Source organism: Malania oleifera, chromosome 8 (genome assembly GCF_029873635.1).
Source record: "Malania oleifera isolate guangnan ecotype guangnan chromosome 8, ASM2987363v1, whole genome shotgun sequence".
NCBI classification, from domain to species: Eukaryota; Viridiplantae; Streptophyta; class Magnoliopsida; order Santalales; family Ximeniaceae; genus Malania; species Malania oleifera.
The window spans coordinates 15,761,575-15,783,840 of record NC_080424.1 but is presented as its reverse complement, the minus strand read 5'-3'; the positions used below and the strand labels follow the sequence as shown (position 1 = coordinate 15,783,840).

General features: G+C 39.1%; 1 protein-coding gene across 7 annotated transcripts in view; it reads right to left on the bottom strand.

Annotated features, from left to right (window-relative positions):
* LOC131161771 (uncharacterized) overlaps positions 1-22,266 on the bottom strand; it is a 147,601-nt gene that overhangs the window by 85,797 nt on the left and 39,538 nt on the right. For all 7 annotated transcript variants that reach the window (XR_009138616.1, XM_058117730.1, XM_058117728.1 and 4 more), the window contains one exon: positions 18,893-18,990. Coding sequence is in view for 6 of the 7 variants with exons in the window: in XM_058117730.1 (XP_057973713.1) it covers positions 18,893-18,990 (98 nt within the window). In the remaining variant the exon portion in view is untranslated. The remainder of the gene's footprint in view (positions 1-18,892; positions 18,991-22,266) is intronic.

Sequence of the window (22,266 nt, the reverse complement as noted above, 5' to 3'; positions counted from 1 at the left end):
ATTCGGCCAAGTTTATTACCTGCCCTCACTTATGGCGGAGGAATATCATGGTTACAACATAATGTCTTGAAAATTTACAATACCATACATGATTCTCCCAGAGACCATTCATACATAACTCATAAATAACTAACAAACTACACCTACTTACTGAAATGAGGAATAGCTTCCCAAGAGGGGGGGTGAATTGGATTCTTTTAAAATTTTAATGATTTTTGAGACTTTCTGATTTTAATAACCCCAAAAACACAATATATAATAACAATAACCACACTTAAGAAAGCTGAAATTTAAAATTATAATTCAATCAATGGAATCAATCAATCAAAAATATTTAAGCTTTCGTTGCTTTCCCTGTAGCCTTTGATTATACACTTTACTTGATTAAGATTTCCGTAGATTAATCAACGTACTCCCCTTTTGGGTTTCCGCAAACAATTAATCAAAACGTACTTTCTATTTATCAAGTACCTTTGTATCCTTCTCAATTTAGATCCTGCAACCTGCACTTATAAATCTTATAACAAAAGCAGTTAAAGTATGTAAAATAAAGCAGAGAGAAAGAGACAAGAATTTTTACGAGGTTCGGCTTCAACACAGCCTACGTCCTTGCCTTTGGCAAAAACACCAAAGGATTCCACTATATCAGTTCCGTTACCTGGTGGAACAATACTAATTTACAACACACTCCTTCAATTAGGCTAGAACCCGCCTCTCGAAATAATAACCCCTTATTTGGTTCAACGATTCAATAACTCTTAATCATTTAAGAAAGATAATAAAGAAATTTGTGTACAAAAGAGAACTCTCACAATAGAGTAAATTAGTACAACGATCAGCTCACTTTATACCTCAAAGTAATTTAAATATAAGAAGTTTCAAGCTCAATACTTAGTATGAATTACCGAATAATTTTCCAAAGAAAATGAAAGATTCTGATTGTTGGAAAACTTTGCTTCAAAATGTAAATCCATTTCAGATCAGAGATTTAACCTTGAAAGAATTTTAGATCCTTTGAAAACAAAATTTTGAATACTTGAAGATCGGTTGATCTAAAACCTTTGAAAACTTACTTTGATCTAAAAGCCTTTGAATATTTCTGGATTAGAAAATTTGTTGAAAATCACTAGATCTGAAAACTTTAGAGGATTGCTCAATTTCAAAACTCTTTTGGATATCTCATCAATGTTCTCTCTACTCTTTCTTCTTATTTTAAAATTTTGAGATTAAGACTATTTATAGAAGTTTTAGAAATCATCCATTACTCCCAAAGATTTCTAAAATTCATTTCCAAATATTTTGAAATAAATATATTTAAAAACGTGGTTCAAAAAATCTTCTCGTTGAGAAATTTACTGCCAACGTTCAAGTGGCAGTCGCCTGGCTTGTTCATGCAGGCGCCTGGCTAGTTAGGCAGTCGCCTGTCTAGCTACTGACTTTGTGAAAAATCCTTTTCTTAATGTGGCAGTCGTCTGTCTTATTTTAGCAGTCGCCTGGCCCTTCATTATTTCAAAAAATATTTTCTTCTTAAATCCTTTTTATTTATTAAAAAATATTTTCTTTTTAATTTTCTATGAGCTTCAAACCTCTTTATATTTAAGTTTAACTTTGAAGCACTTACAATTTTAGAATATCCTTAATATAACTCTTTTAGTCTTCAAATGTGTTCTTCCATCAGTTTTGTAGTTGCAATCTTTCCTTTGAGCTTTTCACAGTACAACTTTTGTTATTCATGCTCTTTAAAACTCATAAGCCTTTCTTTGTATTCTGCAAGGATTATTCTGCAAGGATTCTGTATAATTCATAAACTTCCTTTTACACTTGAGCTTTACTGTTTTCCTAGAAAAAAAATTTTACTTGAAACATGTTAAACATATCATTTTATTTGTTATCATCAAAATAAGAATTGTGAGCCTCATTAGGCCAACAATCTCCCCCTTTTTGATGATGACAAATCGGGAGCAAAAATAATAAGCTTTTAATGTTCATGGCTCCCCCTATCAATAAGCATGGTATATTTAAAGGTATACATAAGGGAAAATACATTAACACCATGTAAAATTCACAAACCATACTCTCATATTGTACCATATTTTTGCACTTACAACTTCCTCTCAAACATTCTCTCCCTTTGGACATCAAGCAAAAAGGAGAAAAAGATACAAAAACAGAGAAATGTTGCAAGTCAAAATACTAGTTTTAGAACACCAAAGATAGCTTAGCCGATAAAACTGGAATACATAAAAACACATAGAAGTAATAGGTAAAGGCACATCAGTCAGAGGCTTCCATATTTTCACTTTCGTCATCTTCTTCTTCTTGTTCTTTGGATTTATGATTTCCTTCTTTTTGTTCACTGTCATCTTCTCCTTCTTCTTGTTCTCCAGATTCATCCTCACTGGATGTAACAGAACTGATACTCATAGGAGATTTTCCTTTAGAGGAACTGGCCAACTTTTGCTTAATCTTTTCAACTCGCTTATCAATTTGTGAACAATGAGTTTCCATGGATTTAACCTTCTCTTGCAAAGTACTGAGGCCAGATTTCATACCATCACTAAATGTCATGTAATGGTTAAAAAATGGAACAAACCATGAAGGAGTGTCTAGAGCAAGCTGAACTGAAGGTGTTGAAAAGGAAGATGAAGGAGGTGATGGAGCAGATGAGACATTCCTTTTTTATGAAACCACCCTTGTGGAGAATTCTTAAACAGTATCAGAAAAGATATCATAGTAAGTCTTGCTAGTTAAGTTGAATGATGGTGTTAAAACATTAAAATGAGCAAAAACCATATTCAACATTCCAGCATAGGGTAGAACAATACGAGGAGCATCGACTTTCATGATAATCCACTGTATGATCAAACTTGGAAGATCCATCTTCTTCCCTTTCAAAATACACCACATTACAAAACAGTCCAAAAATGAAATGTGATCGTGAGAACCAAATCGTGGTAGAATGTTGTTTGTAATGAGCTTGTGCAAAATGAGGGCTTTCAAACTAAGCTGCTTATAAAGTGGAGGATGACTAAAATTTACTGGAGTGGCAGTCATAACCAGTGGCAAAAACTCCTGTGGTGTAAAGCCTTGAGCTATAATCCATTGCTTCTTGATAATATGAATCTCAAAATCCCCTGGCTTAATTTGAAGAATCTTTCCCAAAGATATGGGATTTAGATGGATGTCTTTCCCAAGCAAATTTGTTTTGATTCCATTATCGCATTGCTCCATGTTTGCATAAAAAATACGCACAACATTTGGATAATAGCCTTTAGCTTGGTAGGTGATAAATTTATCCCATCCAATGTTCTTGAAAAGTTCCATGATTTCGGGAAAATCAGAATTGAAGAATGTTACGTCGAGTACCTTACCTTACCTGACATGCATATAACTAACCCTTACCTGATCAACCGTACCGGTCTGTCTAACCCTGATCATCACCGAAAAGCTGTGGGTATTTCCGGTGTATTTCCGTCTCTAGTTCCTAAGAAGCCTACTCGATCGCATGATCACGCCACAGTATCTTCTGGATCTTCGTACGCAGCTTCTGTATCTTCTGATCCAGAATCTGGGCTGGTACCTCCTCATAAGTCAAAACATCCCCTAACTCTAAGGGTTCATAGCTGATCACGTGCGTGGGATCTGACATGTACTTCTTCAACACTGATACATGGAAGACGTTATGAACTCTAGAAAATGCTGGAGGTAACGCCACTCGATAGGCCACTGGACCAATCCTTTCCAGAATTTCAAACGGCCCAATGTACCGAGCACTCAACTTGCCTTTCTTTCCGAACCTCATCACTCCCTTCATCGAAGCAAACCTCAAAAATATCATATCCCCGATTTCAAACTCTAGCACCCGTCGACAAGTATTTGCATAACTCTTCTATTGACTCTGTGCTGCCTTTATCCTCTCCTTATAAAGTTCGACCTTCGCAAAGGTCTGCTGAACTAACTCCGGTCCCAACACCTGCCGGTCGCCTACCTCGTCCCAATACAACGGAGATCAACACTGGCGACCATACAAGGCCTCATATGGTGTCATCTCAATACTGGCCTGATAGCTGTTGTTATACACGAACTCTACTAACGGCAAATATCTCATCCAACTACCACCGAAATCCAATATACATGCCCGCAGCATATCCTCCAAAATTTGAATGGTCCTCTCGGACTGCCCATTCGTCTATGGGTGGAACGCGGTACCGAAGGTGAGTAGTGATCCTAAGGCGTCCAGAACCGAGAGGTGAACCGTGGATCTCGGTCTGAAACTATAGAAATCGGGATGCCGTGAAGCCATACTATCTTCTGCACATAAAGTTCTGCCAAATTATCCACAAAATAGCTGACCCTAATCGAAACGAAGTGTGCAGTCTTCGTAAGTTGATCCACAATGACTCAGACAGCATTTTGCCCATGCATCGCCAAATGCAATCCCGACACAAAGTCCATAGATATGCTCCCACTTCCACTTTGGGATGTCAAGTGGCTGTAGTGGTCCTGCTGGCCTCTGGTGCTCGGCCTTCACCTACTGACACGTCAGGCACTGCTCTACAAAATGGGCGATCTCTCTTTTCATGTTAGACCACCAGAAAGATCCTCGTAGATCCCTGTACATCTTTGTGCTTCCTAGATGTACCGTATATAACGAGCGATGTGCCTCCTCCAGGATGGTTCGTTTAATCTCATCATCGTTCGGTACGCAAATTCTGATGTGAAATCTCAACACCCCGTCATCATAAATATGGAAGTCTGCGTAAAACCCATCCTATATCCCACTACTGTCAACTCTACATCTTCCATCTGAGCTAATCTGATCCTCCCCTGTAAGGTTGGTTGCACTACCAGGCCAGCAATGAATGTCTACTGATTTCCTTCTACTAACTCTACACCCAACCTTTCCAGGTCCATCCTGATCTCGTGCTGAATCCCAATTGCTAAGACCGATGCAGGCACTGACTTCCGACTCAAAGCATCTGCTACCACATTAACTTTCCCGGGGTGGTAACTAATAGTACAGCCGTAATCTTTAATCAATTCTAGCCACCTACGTTGCCTTATTTTCAACTCCTTCTGGGTGAAGAAGCATTAGAGACTCTTATGGTCAGTAAAGATCTCGCACTTTTCACCATATAGGTTGTACCGTCGAATCTTTAGTGCAAATACCGCCAGATCATGTGTAAGGAAATTCTTCTCGTACTCCTTGAGTTGCCGAGAAGCATATGCAATAATTTTCTCCTATTGTATAAAAACAAACCCGAAGCCCTTTCTGGGATGCGTCACTATAAATCACGTAACCACCATCCCCTAATGGAATGGTCAATACTAGGGTTGTGACTAGACGTTGCTTCAACTCCTAGAAGCTCTACTCACAATCACCCGTCTAGTCAAACCTACAGTTCTTCCTCATAAGCTGTGCCAACGGACCTGACAGCCTAGAAAAACCCTCGATGAATAAGCAATAGTACCCTGCCAGACCCAAGAAACTTCTGATCTCATGTATGTTCTTCGGTCTCGCCCAGTTTACTACTGCCTCTACTTTGCCTGGATCTACTGATATTCCTTCCTTGGACACCACATGTCCTAGAAATGCAACCCGTTCTAGCCAAAATTCGCATTTCTTGAATTTAGTAAATAACATCTTCTCTCTGAGTACCTAAAGTACTAGCCTCAAATGAGCCCTCATGCTCTGTAGAACTCCTCGAATAAATCAAGATGTCATCAATGAACACTACCACGAACTGGTCTAAGTATGCGTGGAACACCCTATTCATCAGGTCAATAAATGTTGTGGGTGCATTCGTCAAACCAAAACGCATAACCAAAAATTCATAATGGCCATACCGGGTTCAAAAGGTTGTCTTCGACACATCCTCTGACTTCACTTTCAACCGATGATACCCAGATCACAGATCGATCTTAGAGAAAACCTGAATACCTTTCAGCTGATCAAACAGGTCGTCAATACGTGGTAACGGGTATTTATTCTTTATAGTTACCTTATTAATTTCCCTGTAGACGATGCACATCCTCATCAACCCATCTTTCTTCTTTACGAACAGTACCAACACTCCCCAAGGTGATACGCTCGGTCTGATAAAACTATTATCCAAAAGTTCCTATAGTTACTACTTTAGCTCTTTCAGTTCAGTCAGAGCCATTCGGTACGGAGCCTTGGAAATTGGCGCCGTCCCTTGTGTCAACTCAATGGCGAACTCTACTTTACGGTCAGGAGGTAATCCCGGTAAGTCCTCCAAAAACACATCCGAGAACTCCCTTATCACTGGGATATCCTCCAGCTTCTGTCCTTCCTTTGGTGCCTCTTTCATATGTGCAAGGTACCCCTGGCAACCCCCTTGGAGTAATATTCTTGTCTGAATCGCCGAAAGGACCAGTGGTGTAGAACGCACACACCTATAAATCTAAACTCCTACTCCCCTGGAGGTCTGAATATTACCTTCTTCTTGTAACAGTCTATGCTTGCGTAGTTGGATGCTAGCCAATTCATCCCTAGGATAATGTCAAATCCATGCATATCGAATACGATTAGGCTAGCAGGTAGCCTTCTCCCCTGAATCTCTACTGGGTAGTCTCTAAACACCTTACTGCATACAACAACCGACCCTGTCGGCATGGCCACACTTAACTCAACTCCTAACAACTGAGTCTCTAACCCACATACCTTAGCAAACCTCCTAGTTACAAACGAGTGGGTTGCACCTGAATCGAAAGGCACAACAGCTTTATGGGAAAGCACATATCTAATACCTGTAAAAACATCTCCTACGTGCTCGGCATCACCCGGTGTCATAGAATACACCCGAGCTTAGGCTGTATTCCCCTGGTGACCACCTCAAGGTGCCTGGTTCCCTCTCCCATACTACTGCTGCTAAGGTGGATACCTCAATGTCACACGACAATCCCTTACCAGATGCCCTACTACTCCACACCGATAGCAGACAGCCGTTCCAACTCTGCACTCGCCCAAATGATGCTTATGGCATCTGGGACAAGTGGCGCTCGGAGAACTCCCCTGAGAGGCTCAAGATCCCATCTCCTACCGCAAACCCATAAAATTACTGGGTCGCTTCCACGTACTCTGGTTGGAGCTAGAATAAGACCCATGAGATAAGGGTCTCTTCTTCTGATTCGCCTCTCTCTCCCCTTCCAAAATACTGCTCTCTACTGCCATAGCCCTGTCCACCAGCTTAGCAAAGCTCTAGACCAATAACGCCGCCACCTGCGCACATATTATCCGCTCAGCCTTCTCTCAAACATCCGAGCCTTCCTCGGTTCATCCAGGACCATATGTGAGGCGAACCGGGATAGTACCACAAATCAGGCCCTATACTGTTGAACGGTCATGGATCCCTAGGTTAGGCGTAAGAACTCCTCAACCTTTATCTCCCGAGTGGCAATAGGGAAATATCTGCTGAAGAAGATCTCCCTGAAACAGCTCCAAGTAACCGACACATACCCTTGACACTGCTCCTCTACCATCCTAGTTGATCTCCACCACCTCTTTGCTTCCCCCACCAATTTGAAGGCGGCAAAACGGACCTTCTGCTCCTCTGTGCATTCTAGCACTTCCAACAGTTCCTCCATCTCCTGAATCCAGTCTTCCACCGCAATCGGGTTTTGTCCTCCAGAGAATGCCGGCAAATTCGCCCGCGAAAACTGCTGGAACGTGCAGCCTCTATCAACCGCTGGTTGACTCTGTTCCCGAGAATCCCACCAAGATTCTTTCTTAGCCTATCGTGCTTTACTACGCAGCACGGCCAAGGCCTCAACATCATCATCGTTGGAGGTATCCACGTGATTATCCCTCCAGTCATAACTTCCTTTCCCCTGGAATCCATCCTGAAGATAGGATATAAACCGACTTAGAAATTCCACATTTATTATGGTTAATGCAAATATGGAATGACTAATAATTAAACATGTAAGTTTGCAGTTAAAGGAATCACTTATACATTTTCTACAGCAAAACTACCAAGGTATTGGTCCTTAATCATACGATGACACCACGTATGTACTTTTCCATCCTATCATTCCCAACCTGATTTCCGAGCCCCAGTCCTTCAACCTAGAACCAAAACCATCGATGGATTTACCATGGTTTTCCTGAAATCGTCATTCCAAGAAAAGCACAGAAGACCGTCGAAAGATTATCGTCCTAAAGCTTCCAGACTAAGACCCAACCTAACTTACCCATTCTTATCCTTAACTTATCTCAACCTATACTCTAGTAATTATCACTGACAAAGTCTGCAGAATCTAGCAAACCTAGGCTTTGAAACCACCTGTAATGCCCCGACCCATCACGTAGGCCCGGGGTGCTACTTTAGTGACATCTGTGTACTTGATACTATAATCATTAATCATAATGCAGCGGAAGTAATGAAACTTTCATCCATCATACATTACCAGAGTTCTAAGTCCTTTCATACATATAAATTTCCTAAACATTCACATTACAATCCGACCAAAATTGAACAACTAGTTCGGTCTATACGACCATAATACAAGCCCGGAGGCATACAACATAACTTACATACATCAGAGTTCTTACAGACACTCTCAAAAAGGAACTATTTTAACTCCCACCCCTGATCCTGCTAAGCACGATATCTGTAGTTTCCTGAAAAAATGATTTGTATATTGAGGTGAAACACTTCTCAGTAAGGGTGACCAGTTAATATCAGTGTGTGGCAACATACATTATTACTTACAGAAAACTTCATTTTTCATATAACCGAAAATAGTCGTCTTTACATCATATGTACATATACAATTGGAAATACTCAATTCATTCTCCTGACATAAACATTTTATTCTTATTTCATAACATCATTTACATAATACAGATATGCATGAAAGACACCTCCTGGGACTAACGCCATGTATAACCCCCGTGATCAAAATTGTGCGGCTCAAAGGCTGGACTAAGCCTAGGGTGATCAACCCAGACAAAGTCAACGTCATCTGCGTCATAACTCTGACTACGCAGGCATCCGCAACCTTACTTGCGTGCCCCGATTGCCCTACCGTGTCCTAGAAGTCCGGTCTTCCAAGCATGGTACACCCTCTACCGACGCTAATCGGCATAAGACCACCACACCACTCTCGCAGTATAGTGTGGCGCACATGGTCGCACAAAAACTTTCCTAGCAACCGGTACCGTACTCCTGACATAATGGTCCATCAGGATTCCTAAAGCATATCGTGTAATTTAAGTAGTAAAATCATATTTCATATTCATACATATAAAACCTAACGTTTAACTTCTGGCCCTCGACCGTCATTTCATATAAAACTTGACATATATCTTCCGGCCCTCAGCCGTCATATCATACCCGACCCACAGCCGTTAAACATAAACCTGACAAATAACCATCCGGGCCTCGGCCGTCATATCATTATCCTAGATTTTCACAAACAGTTCCAGTATTTCACATTCATCCTTTCGGTTATAAATAAAACATACATATCATTTGCCTGCCACACAAAATTTTCAGTATTTCAGAACATAGCTGAAAGTGAAGTAGTTATCCCAAGAGGGGGGTGAATTGGATTATTAAAAATTTTTTGTTCCTTTTATGGATTCTTGAATTACTTGTTTTATTAAATACACGGCTTTATTAATTTAATCAATTCACAAACCAAAACTAAACACACCAAAAGTTAATAAAAAATTAACCAAACAATCAACTTAAAATAACCAATCAAAATACCCAATCAACCACAATGTTGCAGCACTTGTGCAATTTCAGCTTTTGCAAATTTTGCTTTGTCAGCAGCCCTATGAGTAATTGCAAGCCCTGTTTTTGAATGAAATTAATTGCGCTCTCTTAATTAAGATTTCCGCAAGTGATTAACCAACGTACTCCCTTTTGGGTTTCCGCAAAAAGTTAATCAAGACGTACTATCTTTTTATCAAGAGTCTTATTTTTAATTCAGTTTTGTTCCCTGCAGCCTGCACTTAGCATACACACAACACAAAATATAAAAGTGCTGAAATTAAAGAGTAGGGAAAGAAGAACACCGAGATTTTACGAGGTTTGTCTTATCCCCAACCTACGTCCTCACCTTTGGCCAATACCGCCAAAGGATTCCACTAGAAACACTCCTTTCCGGGTGGAGTAAACCTTTTACAATTCCCTCTTTTACAGGTAGAGATCCCTCTCCAAGCGATACCCCACGCTTGGTCCAACGATCCAAATCAACCTTGAACCATCAAAGAACTACAAAATAAAAACAAGAATCGGTGTACAAAGACACTCTCACAACAGAGCAAATTAGTACAAGGTAGAGCACTAATATACCTCAAATCGAATATTAAATAGACAATATGAAGCTCAAGATTAAATATCACCGGAGGTTCTTTCTTAGGATTTGAGAAATCTCAGTAGCAAATTAAGAACCGTAGGCTTTTGATCAGTAGGAAATCAATGGTATTCTTCCAGCAAGAATTTGAGCAAGTGTGAGCTTTAGAAGAGATTGCAATTAGGATGCTTGAATGCTGCTTGTATGCTTGGTGATTTAATTCATTGGGTTAAAGGAGTATTTATAGAGTTTTTAGAGTGAGTTTCCATGTTTCCCACGTTGCTTGGAGTGTCCCCCGAGTTTTTACAACGTTTAGATTTGAAAAACTAATTTTCGGAATTTTTGTGTTAAAGTTCAAAATTTAAAAACTCCGAAGGTCAGTCGACTGGGTCACTCGACTGGGCCTATTTTTTTATAGGGTCATTCGACTGAATCCATTCTGTTTGTCCAGGAATTAAAAGATTTAATTGTCAGTCGACTGGGAAAACACAATTCATTCTGGTCAGTCGACTGGACAGTCCATTTTTCTAAAACCTTCATTTTTTAAGACTTTGAACCCTTGTTATTTGAAAAACTCAAATGTGACTTTGACAATCATTTTCCAGGGTTTTCAAAAATTGGTCTCTAAGTCTATGTTGCATCCTAAAGAACTTCATATATCTATATTAATATTGAATGAAGTACTTACACATGACTTTCTAATCATGAACACATTAAGCACCAAGTCTTCAAGCTTTTTCCATCTCTTAAGGTCCAACTTGACTTCATGTCCCAATAAGCTTTAAGCTTTTGCTTGTCATCTTACATTAAATGCAATACTTCTATACTCCGGTAAGCTTTCATTTGATTGGCTTTAATTGTAAGCTTTCTCCCTTGATGAGCATGTAAGCATTTTGAACATTCAATCCTAAAACATTGTCACTTAACAACACATGCTAAGGTATCCTTCCTTTGTTATTATCAAAACAAGATTGAAAAGCCATGTTAGGCCAACAATAACCCCTTGGCTACTATGAATCATAACATACACAGTTTTAAACACAAAACTGAGCTTTTCACCGTTCATTTATACTGAAAATATCATAACATATATCCTAGATTTGGAAACGAATTATTTGAACGGTTGGTTTTAGAAATCTCAACTGAAAACCTGAATATACTTGCTTCATAAACATTTCAAACGGTTCAATTTCATAAAAAAAAAAACTGACTTAACTTAATCCCCTTACCTATTTCTTGAAAATAACCCGAAACGCTCGAAAATCGAACCCTGACTTTTTCACGAGATCAAGAATCTACTCCACTAGGATTGTAGATATTTGCCTCCTGATCCTCGTGGTATCTTCCGATCGTCGAAACGGATGATGAACGGCAAAGGATCAAAGAGAGAGAGAGAGAGTGTGTGTGTTCGCCGGTTCTAGAGAGAGAGAATGTGTGTTTTGGGTTTCTTAACCTTTAGGCAAACAAAAATTCTATTTATAGGCCTTTTGACCCAGTCAAATTCGTCGACGAAGCAGCGCCTTCGTCGGCGAATCACCAAGTACGTTTGTCGACGAACCCTAGCCTGATATTTTTCAGGCATTCTAGATCTCTTCGTCAACGAGAACCTTGGCTTCGTCAACGAAGCCTGCTAAAATTACCTTTTTACCCTTTTCTTATTTATATTCCTTATTTCCTGATTCGGGCCCACAGGTTCTCATCATTATTGTTCTAAATCAAATTGCGGTTTCCCTCCCTATCTCTATCTCTCTCTCCCGAAGGTGCTCATCATTCTTCTTCTTCTTCTTATATGTTTAGTTGGGTCCTATTTGTAAATATGTGTTAGTTGTATTAGTGGTTTAAGTGATGGACAGGCTAGTGGATGTACAGTTATTGTTCTAAATCAAATGTACGGCTATTACTCTCTCCCACAAGTGCTCATCGTTATTGTTGTAAATCAAATTGCAGTTTCCCTATTTAGTTGGGTCCTATTTGTAAATATGTGTCAGTTGTATTAGTGGTTTAAGTGATGGGCATGCTAGTGGACGTACAGTTGTATAGTTATAGTTCTCTCCGTCTCTCTCTCTCTCTCTCTCTCCCGCAAGTGCTCATCATTCTTCTTCTTCTTCTTCTTCTCTTTGTCTCTCTCTCTCTCTCACAGGTGCTCATCGTTATTGTTCTAAATCAAATTGCAATTTCCCTCCCTGTCTCTCTCTCTTTCTCCCTCTCTCTCCCGCAGGTGCTCATCATTCTTCTTCTTCCCCTTCTCTGTTCTTCTCTTTGTTCTACCTCCCCATTGCTGCTATTTCTTCTCTTCTTTTTCTTCTTCTCTTATTCTTATCTTCTTCTTCTCCTTCTTCTTTTCCTAAATCTCTCAATTCTATCTATAAATAAAAATTCTAATATTTGTCCTAAATCACCCTTCTAACCGTATCCTCATCACTAGCCAAAACACACTCCTCCCACATATCCAAGCACACAATTTCATCAAGAATCGCATTCTTTCTCACTTTTAAGTCACCAAAAACATTTCTACACCACTGTTTCAATTTAATTTTCACTAACTTCAACTTGTTCATCAATTTAAATCCTGCCCATCCCTAGACACTACCCTCTCTCTCCCCTAGGTTTTAGTGGACTCCTTAAAAGAAGGATGCATTAGCCACATATTTATTTTCAAATCTAAACAGGTTAGGACCCCATTTCATGGGATTAGCATCCAACAACAATGGGCAATGATCCAAAGTCAGCCTGATGAGAATCTCATGAGTGACACTAAGTAAAAAATCTTCCCAATCATTAGTGAACAAAAACCAATCAATATGGAAAGAAGACTTCCTACCTCCCAAATTCTCCAAAGCAAAATGACCACTACTCAAAGTTATATCCCCGAGCACACAATCTCGAATGAAAGAGTCAAACAATCTCATACTACTTGTCACCTAGAACCCCCTAACTTACCAACAGCAAAGTGGATGACGTTAAAGAACCTCACCAACCCGCCAATGGTCTAAAGAGACCAAAGAGACTAGCCACTTCATCAAAAAAGAAAGCTCGCAAGGTAGACATTGTGGGTCTAAAAACTAGCTTAACCCACCAATCCTTGAAACCCTTGACTTCTAACAACACAAAAAAGAGAGAATTCGCAACAAATGCTACCCTAGTATCCCACAAAATGATCTACCTCCAAACACTCCAGTAGAAGGACCAAACACCCAGTCTCCAAGTCTCAACTCCCAAAAACTTCACACCAAGAAACTATCCACCATCGCTACCTTAGATTTTGAGCCTCCCTATTGCCCCTCTCATCACCTAGGAGGTCCACCGATGAAAGTACCCCTCATTGGATGACTCCAATTGGCACAAGTGAGATTAAAAAGAAGTAAAACAATGCTATGAAGTGGGAAGAATACCTTTAGAAGTAGCATCATTAATCGAGCAAACCCCAATAGATTCATTACCCAAATTACAAACTCCATTTAGAGAGGACTTAAGGATCGAATTTGGAACTTTTGTAAAAGAAGTATTTGAATTAAAAAAACTCTAGTTGATATTGACCAAGTTCCTTTAAGATCTAGGCCTCATTCAAACTTTGAACTCCCTTTTCAACTTTCAAGTTTGGTCATGAGTCCCTAAAATGCATGATCTTAGACCCTCATTTATCTTTGTTTATCCTCATTTTACTATGTATTTGCCCAAAGTTATTATTGTTCAGAGCTATGCAAGGTTTGTTTGTCTTTTCAGGAAATATAAGTTAAAACCATGGAGTTAGACATTATGAGAAGCCAAGGAGGATTTGGAGTACTCAAAGCTCAAATCAGATGTTTAGCCAAGCTCCTGAAGCTTCAAACCATAAAGGGATAAGAAGACGATGCTCGACCATGTGGCGTGACCAACAACACAGGGGCGACTTAGTCTTTCACCGCAGACTCCAAGGTTCAGACTGAGATCAAAATGTTGCAAGGTTCGACCAAGTCCTCAACAAGGTGACTCTCCAGGCGACCACATCGAGATACTAAGACAGAAGTGAGAGCAAAATTACCGAGAGCCTCGACGAAGTGTTCGACCAGTAAAACCTTGAGGCGCGACATTGAAGACTCGAATTCCTAATTTCCCGCGAGTCTCGACTAAGGGGCGCACAAGAATGATATAGGGGCGATTTGGTCGACAATGACGATCTTCTGCGCGAGATTTGCTGCAAACTTTCCTAACTTGTAAAAAAAACCTTGTAAACCCTAGAGCCTGTAAGTATTTGCTACGAACACGAGCTCTGGGTTCCTCTTTGGCCCCTCTTAGGTTAGTGACAAACTTAAGATGTCATTGAGAGCCATTGTAGATTAGTTAGAGTAGGTTTTCAATTCCTGTTTTGGTGAGTGTATGAAGTGTCCAATGGCCTGTGACAACCGGCGGTGTTCATGTGCTCTCCGTGTATATTACACGATCTTCTTTTGTATTTCTTGGCATTAGTGACAGACGTGATGAATGCAAAGGGATGATTTTTTACATGCTTTCGTTTTACTTGCTTTCATTTACAGCTTTCCTTTATTGCTTTCATTTACGGTTTAGATTATGATGATGTTTAGTGACAAGATTAGCACTTCTATTGCTTCAGTCAGGTGCACATATTAGGCTACAGTCTCCCATAGAGGTTCTCGTGATCGTTTGTGATAGAGTATACTCTAGTTCCCGACCGTGCTGCAAACAACTGGTGCACCCTTGGCTACTCTATGCCATCGAACGGCTCCTTCGATTGTTTAGCCGGGTTTCGGTTAGTTTAGTACGGTAAACTCATTGAACTTAGAGTACGCAGAACAACATCCTAAACTATACTCATGTCTAAACACTGCTTTGTAGGAGTAGGTTTAACTTAGGTTTCCTTGCTTTCTTTTACATGCTTTCCAGTAGATTATTAGTAAATCACCAATGAAAAATACCACCTTTTTACTTCTCTTTTATACAAGGCTAAAATAAATTAATTTGGAAGTAGCTTAATAACTGCGCTTCAAGTCCCTGAGGATCAACACCCGACTTCACCACTTTCTACTAAACTTGGGATTGTTAGGTAGTATAAATTTTACCTTTGGTAGTTAAGGACCCATGCCTTGGCAAGCTTACCATTTGGTTTCAACAATTCAAAGTTTAGTTCTAACCATCTTTCTACCTTTCCTGATCTTCCTCTCGCACATTTTGTCGCGAATACACCCCATCTATCTGGTCTAAGAAATCTATACATTGCACCCTATCCAATAACAACCCCTTCTCAAGATCGTAGGGTTGTAGAGACTCAAATCACTAAACTTCTTCTTCAAAGAAGAAAGGTTCAAAACGATTAGATACTATTAGAATCTCCCTTCCCCTTTTCTCTTCCATCCTTCCTCCTCTACTGTCATGGGCTGAACACTTCACAACTTGTGAAGGATTGCATGCACTATTATTTATAGCACTCTTAGTTAACTATTCAGATGAAAATATACGACAGAGTTACCACATGAACAAATTCGCAACCATCAAATATAAAGTTAAGCATAAGTGGTAAATAAGCATGTATGTAAACACGAGTCATGCGGTAAACTATAAAGCAATTCATTATTTACACCCCCATAGACAATGTGTGTTTAGCAAGAGCAAGGGAGGCAAGTAGATCAAATACATGTACAATAGCGGGTGAGTTTTACAATTCCCACCCCTCCCCCCCTAAAGAGCTTTCTACGCTATTCTAGCTCCACAACTATGAAACATCAAACTGACTAAGGAGTTAAACTCACATTTTACACTAAGGCATTATTCTACTTAAAGAATAAAACTACACTGCTATTTACATGAAGGTTACCCATCCCATGTACACAAGGCAAGCTACCACATGCAAGAATAATGTCTTGAATAAGCTTGTGTCTTGAGATTGTTTCCCACTTATGGCTCGTGACATTACATACCTTACTTTCTCTTAGCCATTAGGCCTATTACCTTGCACAATCAAACTCTTCCCATCAACAAAATCATAATGTAGACTATAGAGGAGGTTATTGAAAGGGGAGGAGGGCCAAAATTGTGTCTAATTCTAGAGAGAACCTAGAGAGGAGAACCAAGAAATCCCTAAGAAGCTCGATTGTGAACTATGGAAAGGGTTCTGACTCTTGGAGGGATTCCCTGAGCAAGTGAGAATCCAAAATCTAAAGGGATTTTATAGAGAGAGAGAGAGAGAGAGAGAGAGAGAGAGAGAGAGAGAGAAAGAGACTGTTCCATTGCTCAAGTGTCAAAAAAGACCTCAAGAAATATGGTTGGACGTATTTACAATGAAGGGAGGAAATAGGTGTGGATTGTCATTCTCGATGTCATGTCCTATCAATTGAGGAGTGAGGACATTAAATTGTTAGCCCAAAATGGCAATACATGGTCAATGTGTGAGCGAAGAGAAAAGAACACATATGGCAAACAATTGAGCAATTCAGGAAAAGGCTAACGGAGTTCAAAGTCCCTTAATGAGCTCTAATTTTGTTCCATAAAATCAAGACTCTCTAGAACAGCCAGAGATCGGATTTTGTAAAGAGAGCCTATCATAAGGCTTCGTAACCAATCCTAGACGTGCATGTTGCCAGTTTAATCTCCTGAATGCAAGGGTAGACAAGAAAAATTGAAAAATTGAACTAAACTGCACAACAGAACCAAACTAAATCGAAATATTGATTAACAATTTCTTTAGTTTGGTTACAATTCAGAATTTTGGATTTTTTCGATTATCGGTTCGTGTTCACTTAGGCACATTCAATAAACATGGTCAACCAAACCAAACCAATATATAAAAAATATATATGAATACATATTATAAATACTATTATATACAATTTTAATAATTTAAATCTAAAAAACAATTGTATCGCTCTAAGATTGATGTTTAAATTTTAATAATACATTATATTAAAATTCACAAGTTGATTGTGAAAGAAAAACGATTGATTTGTAGTGCATTTAAATTTTAACTCAAATCCAATGGTTCAATTTGGTTAACCATTGGCTATTGGTCTAAAGCTAGTTAATCGAAGTTCGGTTGATCATTTGGAATGTTCCGATTTCAATTCACATTTTCTGGTGAACTAAAACATTGGGTCAATTAATGGTTCAAGGGGTAGAGTTCAATTAACCAAACCATGCCCACCCTACTTGTAAGGCTTCAAACATAAGATAATTAACAACTAATTCATAATTGTGCATATGCAAGGTCAATGTCAGCCAATTTCAAAACCCAGGGCAAAATGGCAAATGGTGGTAATGTTACACATTTACACTAGCTTTTGAGAGAATGGCTAGCTTTGTTGAGTTGATGTAGCCTCCTTTTCTTTTTCTTTTTCCCATTTTTATGTTCTTCCCTATATATTCCTTCTTTACTTTAGGAGGATTCAGCTTTGTATCCCTTTATGAAACTTATTTTTCAAACTAAAACACATATAGGTTTAACTACGTTCCCACCCCTACAATCTGCTATAGCTTAAAGGAAGAGGGAGCACCACGTAGATTAATGATAGGAGGTCTCACATCCAAAACTTGGGATGAGATAAGGAGTTTGAACGAGAGGATAGATTTTTCCAGTTATGTGGCCCAATGTCAACATGCCTCTCATCCCAAACAAGGGTTTAATTTATCCTAAATTGCATACCATTCTTTTATAAGTAGATTAACAGCCACTAGTTTCAATTTATTCCACATGTAACCTAGAAGAAAATACAAGTGATTTAAATAAACCCTTATCATATTTCAAATATTTTGTTAGTTTGATTACTAAAAGAATTCACATGACACATTTTTCACATGGATTAATATCAAATCCTTTTTGGATAGAATATCATTGACTGTGTCATAATGACATAATATTTAAATGATTAGACCTATCAACCCTTAAATTTTACCTAATCTACATCCAACCTCTGAAAAAATAAAAGTTATTAATCCCAATTAGACTCTTCTCAAATTTCTATTGTTCAATTAATCAAAATTTTTTGCTTCCAAAAGCCTAGCATCTTTCACCTTTTAAACAGTGCAATGCTTATGAGAACTTGTAATGTATAATAAAAATAAGTTCATGCATGAAAACAAATAAGTTCATCATCAAGTCATGTCGCAATATAATCCACATTAGGTGAATGGCATATGTTGTGGGTTCTTCACATCCCCTAAGGGGCATCGGTTTGTGACTGGGACTTCCATGCTAGAGGTGTCAGGTACGAATCTTGGGAGGGATGGGAAATGGTATGGGATAGGAGATGTTGAGATGGTCTACCTCCCATTGCATAGCCAAGGCATAATGTAGGCCTCAAATGGACCAAAGAAAGGGCTCTGCTCAATAATATTAATGGCTGCTTCCACCATGGTACGGAGCTTATAAAAAGGATGACGTATCATTATACCCTTTCAGATATTATGTAATCAAGAACTGAAGACAATATAACTATCATGATAATAGAAATCAACATGCATCAAATGCCTTATTTCATACTTAGCACCTCATAGGCAAACACATAAATGATGCTGGCATAAACCACAAAATAATACTTCATATATCTGAATTTCCTCACAAGAAAAAAGTAGGTACCATAGACCACTGACTTCGACTGAAACAAAGCCCTGCCCAACCACCCTCACCAATGCCGCAATCACGAGGCAATGCAGAAAAAGTGAGCTTGCCAACATCTGAAAAACTCAGCAATGCATATTCATTAGTAATTCATCAAATTGAACACCCATATTCAACATTAGATATAAATAAGAGCTAGTTGGAAGACTAAGTGACAACAAGAGAGAGTGATGATTGTGGAAAATTAGGCTACCCAGAAGCCTTGTGCATAATTTAAGAAATGATCAAGATAGATAGTTTATTTATTTGATTTTGATTTGATTTATTTGATTCGAGTTATGTTACACTGTTATGCTTTAGTAAATTAGGGAAGTGTCTCCCCTCAGTAGGACTTCTATTAAGTAAATTAACAGAGAGTTTCCTATTAGAGTTTTTTGAGAAATCAATACATAGATGAATTGTCAGCCTTTCAAGGAAGGTTGAATTTCAAATAGAATACATTTGCAAATAGCTTTCATACTCGAGTATGTGAATCGTGCATGTCGTTGCAGCAACAACTGATATCAGAGCACACAGTACACTATCATTGCACCTATGTTGCATCGCTACCCTCAAAGCACAATCTGCAAGCAACCCCTTAGCTACACGCCTCTATCATCGTCTACCATCCGAGAAGTGATAGTCGCAAGGTCCATTCTCCTCTTTCATTGTTATCAACATCATCTAAGCCACACTAGTGCATTGATGAAGGGGCATCTTTGCCCCTTCTCCTTACAGATGTCAGCAACCTCACAGCCTCCATAAGACTTCCCCAACCTAGCCATCTCAACTCCACCCTTGTCATTGCGTCCATACCACTACACCCATCAGCCAACCAATTGGTGACTGCTCCATTCATTCCTCAATGTATTCGTCATCTCTCTACCTTCATGAGCACAAGCACAAATTCTTCATAGTAAAGCAGCAAAACAAGACCCATAGGTCTCTAAGAAAACTGAATTGAAGGTCCTTTAAGTGAACCAACCCCCCTAGCTGAGTCACCTACTCCCATTTGATCCAACTAATCTAAAGCCTCTTCACCAAACCTCTTTTGTTTTTTTTTGGGGGGGGGGGGGGAGGAGTAATTACGGTGACCAAGAACCTAGTTGAACCCATTCAGAGAGATGCAATAAATTTGACTTGGATGGATGACACCCATGACCGCCTACCGCAAACTCATGTCGCAATTAAACAAAACAAGAAGCACGTCATTGACCCCATAAAGATATCAAACCCCAACAGCAAATTTTTCAATGTGTTAACCTACCTTAACACGGAAGTGGGAAGGGCATAGTCAATGCTAGCCATATATTTGGTATTGCAGCACAGACTAATGACCAGATGCAGGAGCCCTATGTAGTAGGTAACTGTTTTCATCATGCTCAACAGCACAATTATCGAATTAAGGTCATGTGGCCAAACTTTTAACCAGGAAAGATGAACCAAATGATCTCTATGACAGGTTTGATCAATCAGAGAATATTTTCATCTAGTGGGGCATAGGGTTTAGGATAAAGATAACCTCTCTATAAGTTCAAAGGGTTATGCTAGCACCCAGTATGGCAATATTGGATGCATGAATCAAATAAAGGGACCCATATCTTAACATATACATTTGAAAGAAGAGTTGATTTAGAAATTCATGCCAATCGAATACGCCACAAAAGTCTACTCTTAGTTGTGTTCTTCAACTCAACATAGCAAGGACATTGCCACATATATCCGAGAATGGACCATCTACAACGGGTCAAGTCAGTTCAATAACAGAGCAACAATGGGCCACCAAGTACATAGGTGGCTTACACTACAGCGTCCATCAAGCTCTACAGTCCATGCTTCAATTTTGTTGACAAGGTTGTGTCCTATGCCAGGCATGTGGAAAAGGAATTCAATTATATGAAGGAAAGCTAGAAATAGTGTATGAATTGCATGGAACCAAATGCTATGGCTATTTTGAGTCCACCAAGCCTAAGGACACCCGATGATTAGATAAGCCCCGATTAGAGTGCTATAAGTGTGGGGAAAATGATCATACATCTTTGACTGTGTCCTGAAAACAAGCATTTGCATGCTGGAGAAGACCAAGCCAAAGGAGATAGACTCAGCTCTGAATTGCCACTAACAATGACGACAAGGGCTTAGATAGTGAGCCACCAACCCCTCCACCCCAAAAAAAAATCAACAAGCCAGTGTCATCAGAGAAGCCTAGTCCAAGACCAACTCCCAAACTGAATCAGCTTTCAAGCATGCAATTGCCGTCAACTATAAGGGAGTCCAACACCAGTACACATCATCATAGATATTTTTTTTATAGCAAAATAATAATATCATTCATAGATTAAGATTGTAGAGCCAAGAGAATAAGACATCTCCTTAACAAAGTCTAGAAAAATTCAGACAAAAAAAAGAAAAAAAAAATGGAAATTATAAAGAACAAAAACCAGTGCAAACTATTAAAGGTTATTTATGTTTTTTAGTATTATTATTATTAAGTGTGTTAGTATGTTTTAGTGAGAGTTAATAAGGGTATTATTGTCATTATAATGTATTTAATTTGTATTATAAATAGAGGGAGAGACCTATCTTCAAGTTATCTCATTCATTTTAATCAAAATCTTAACATGGTCTCAACGTGATCCAACCTAAACCCTATTCCTCTCAGCCATCGCTGAAAAAGCCATTCCCATAGCTGTCCTTCCCAGATCCACCTCCACCCCTTATTATTTCACGAAACAAACCATATACCAAAAAATAGAACCCTCCGAAGCCTAACCCCACAAAACCCCATCGTTGGAGGAGCTCCCATGCCCCGCGATGCACTGGACAAATGCCAGCCATTAGAACACCACTTTACCCAAAAGCTTAAGCTCTTAGGTTGTGGGCCAACAATGTATATCAAGCTTTAACACTCCCCCACACATGCAGGCCAACAGCACGTGGAGAGACAAACAAATGATAAATAATGCCACAAAATAAAGGCGGGCGACATGACTAGAGCCCAGGACCTTCTGGTAACTACAGCTCTGATACCATCTAGAAGTGGAAAAGGATTGGAATAGTATTTCTTATTATTTTAAAATAAGGTACAATCTAAATGTCTTATAGACTACAAGGATAATCTAAAAGGAAAGAATAATAAAGGAAAGAATGACAATTGCTAGCATATCTCCTAGAATATCTCCTAAGAATATATCCTAGAATATCTCCTAAGAATATTTACATAATTACAAAAATTTCTCCTATAATCAAGGAGAGTTGACTAGATAAATTTGGAAACTTTCCAACAAGTGTCAGCCCCAAAACACTCAATCTCATTTAAAATCAGGTAGCCAAGCCAGACTGTTCCCATCTAT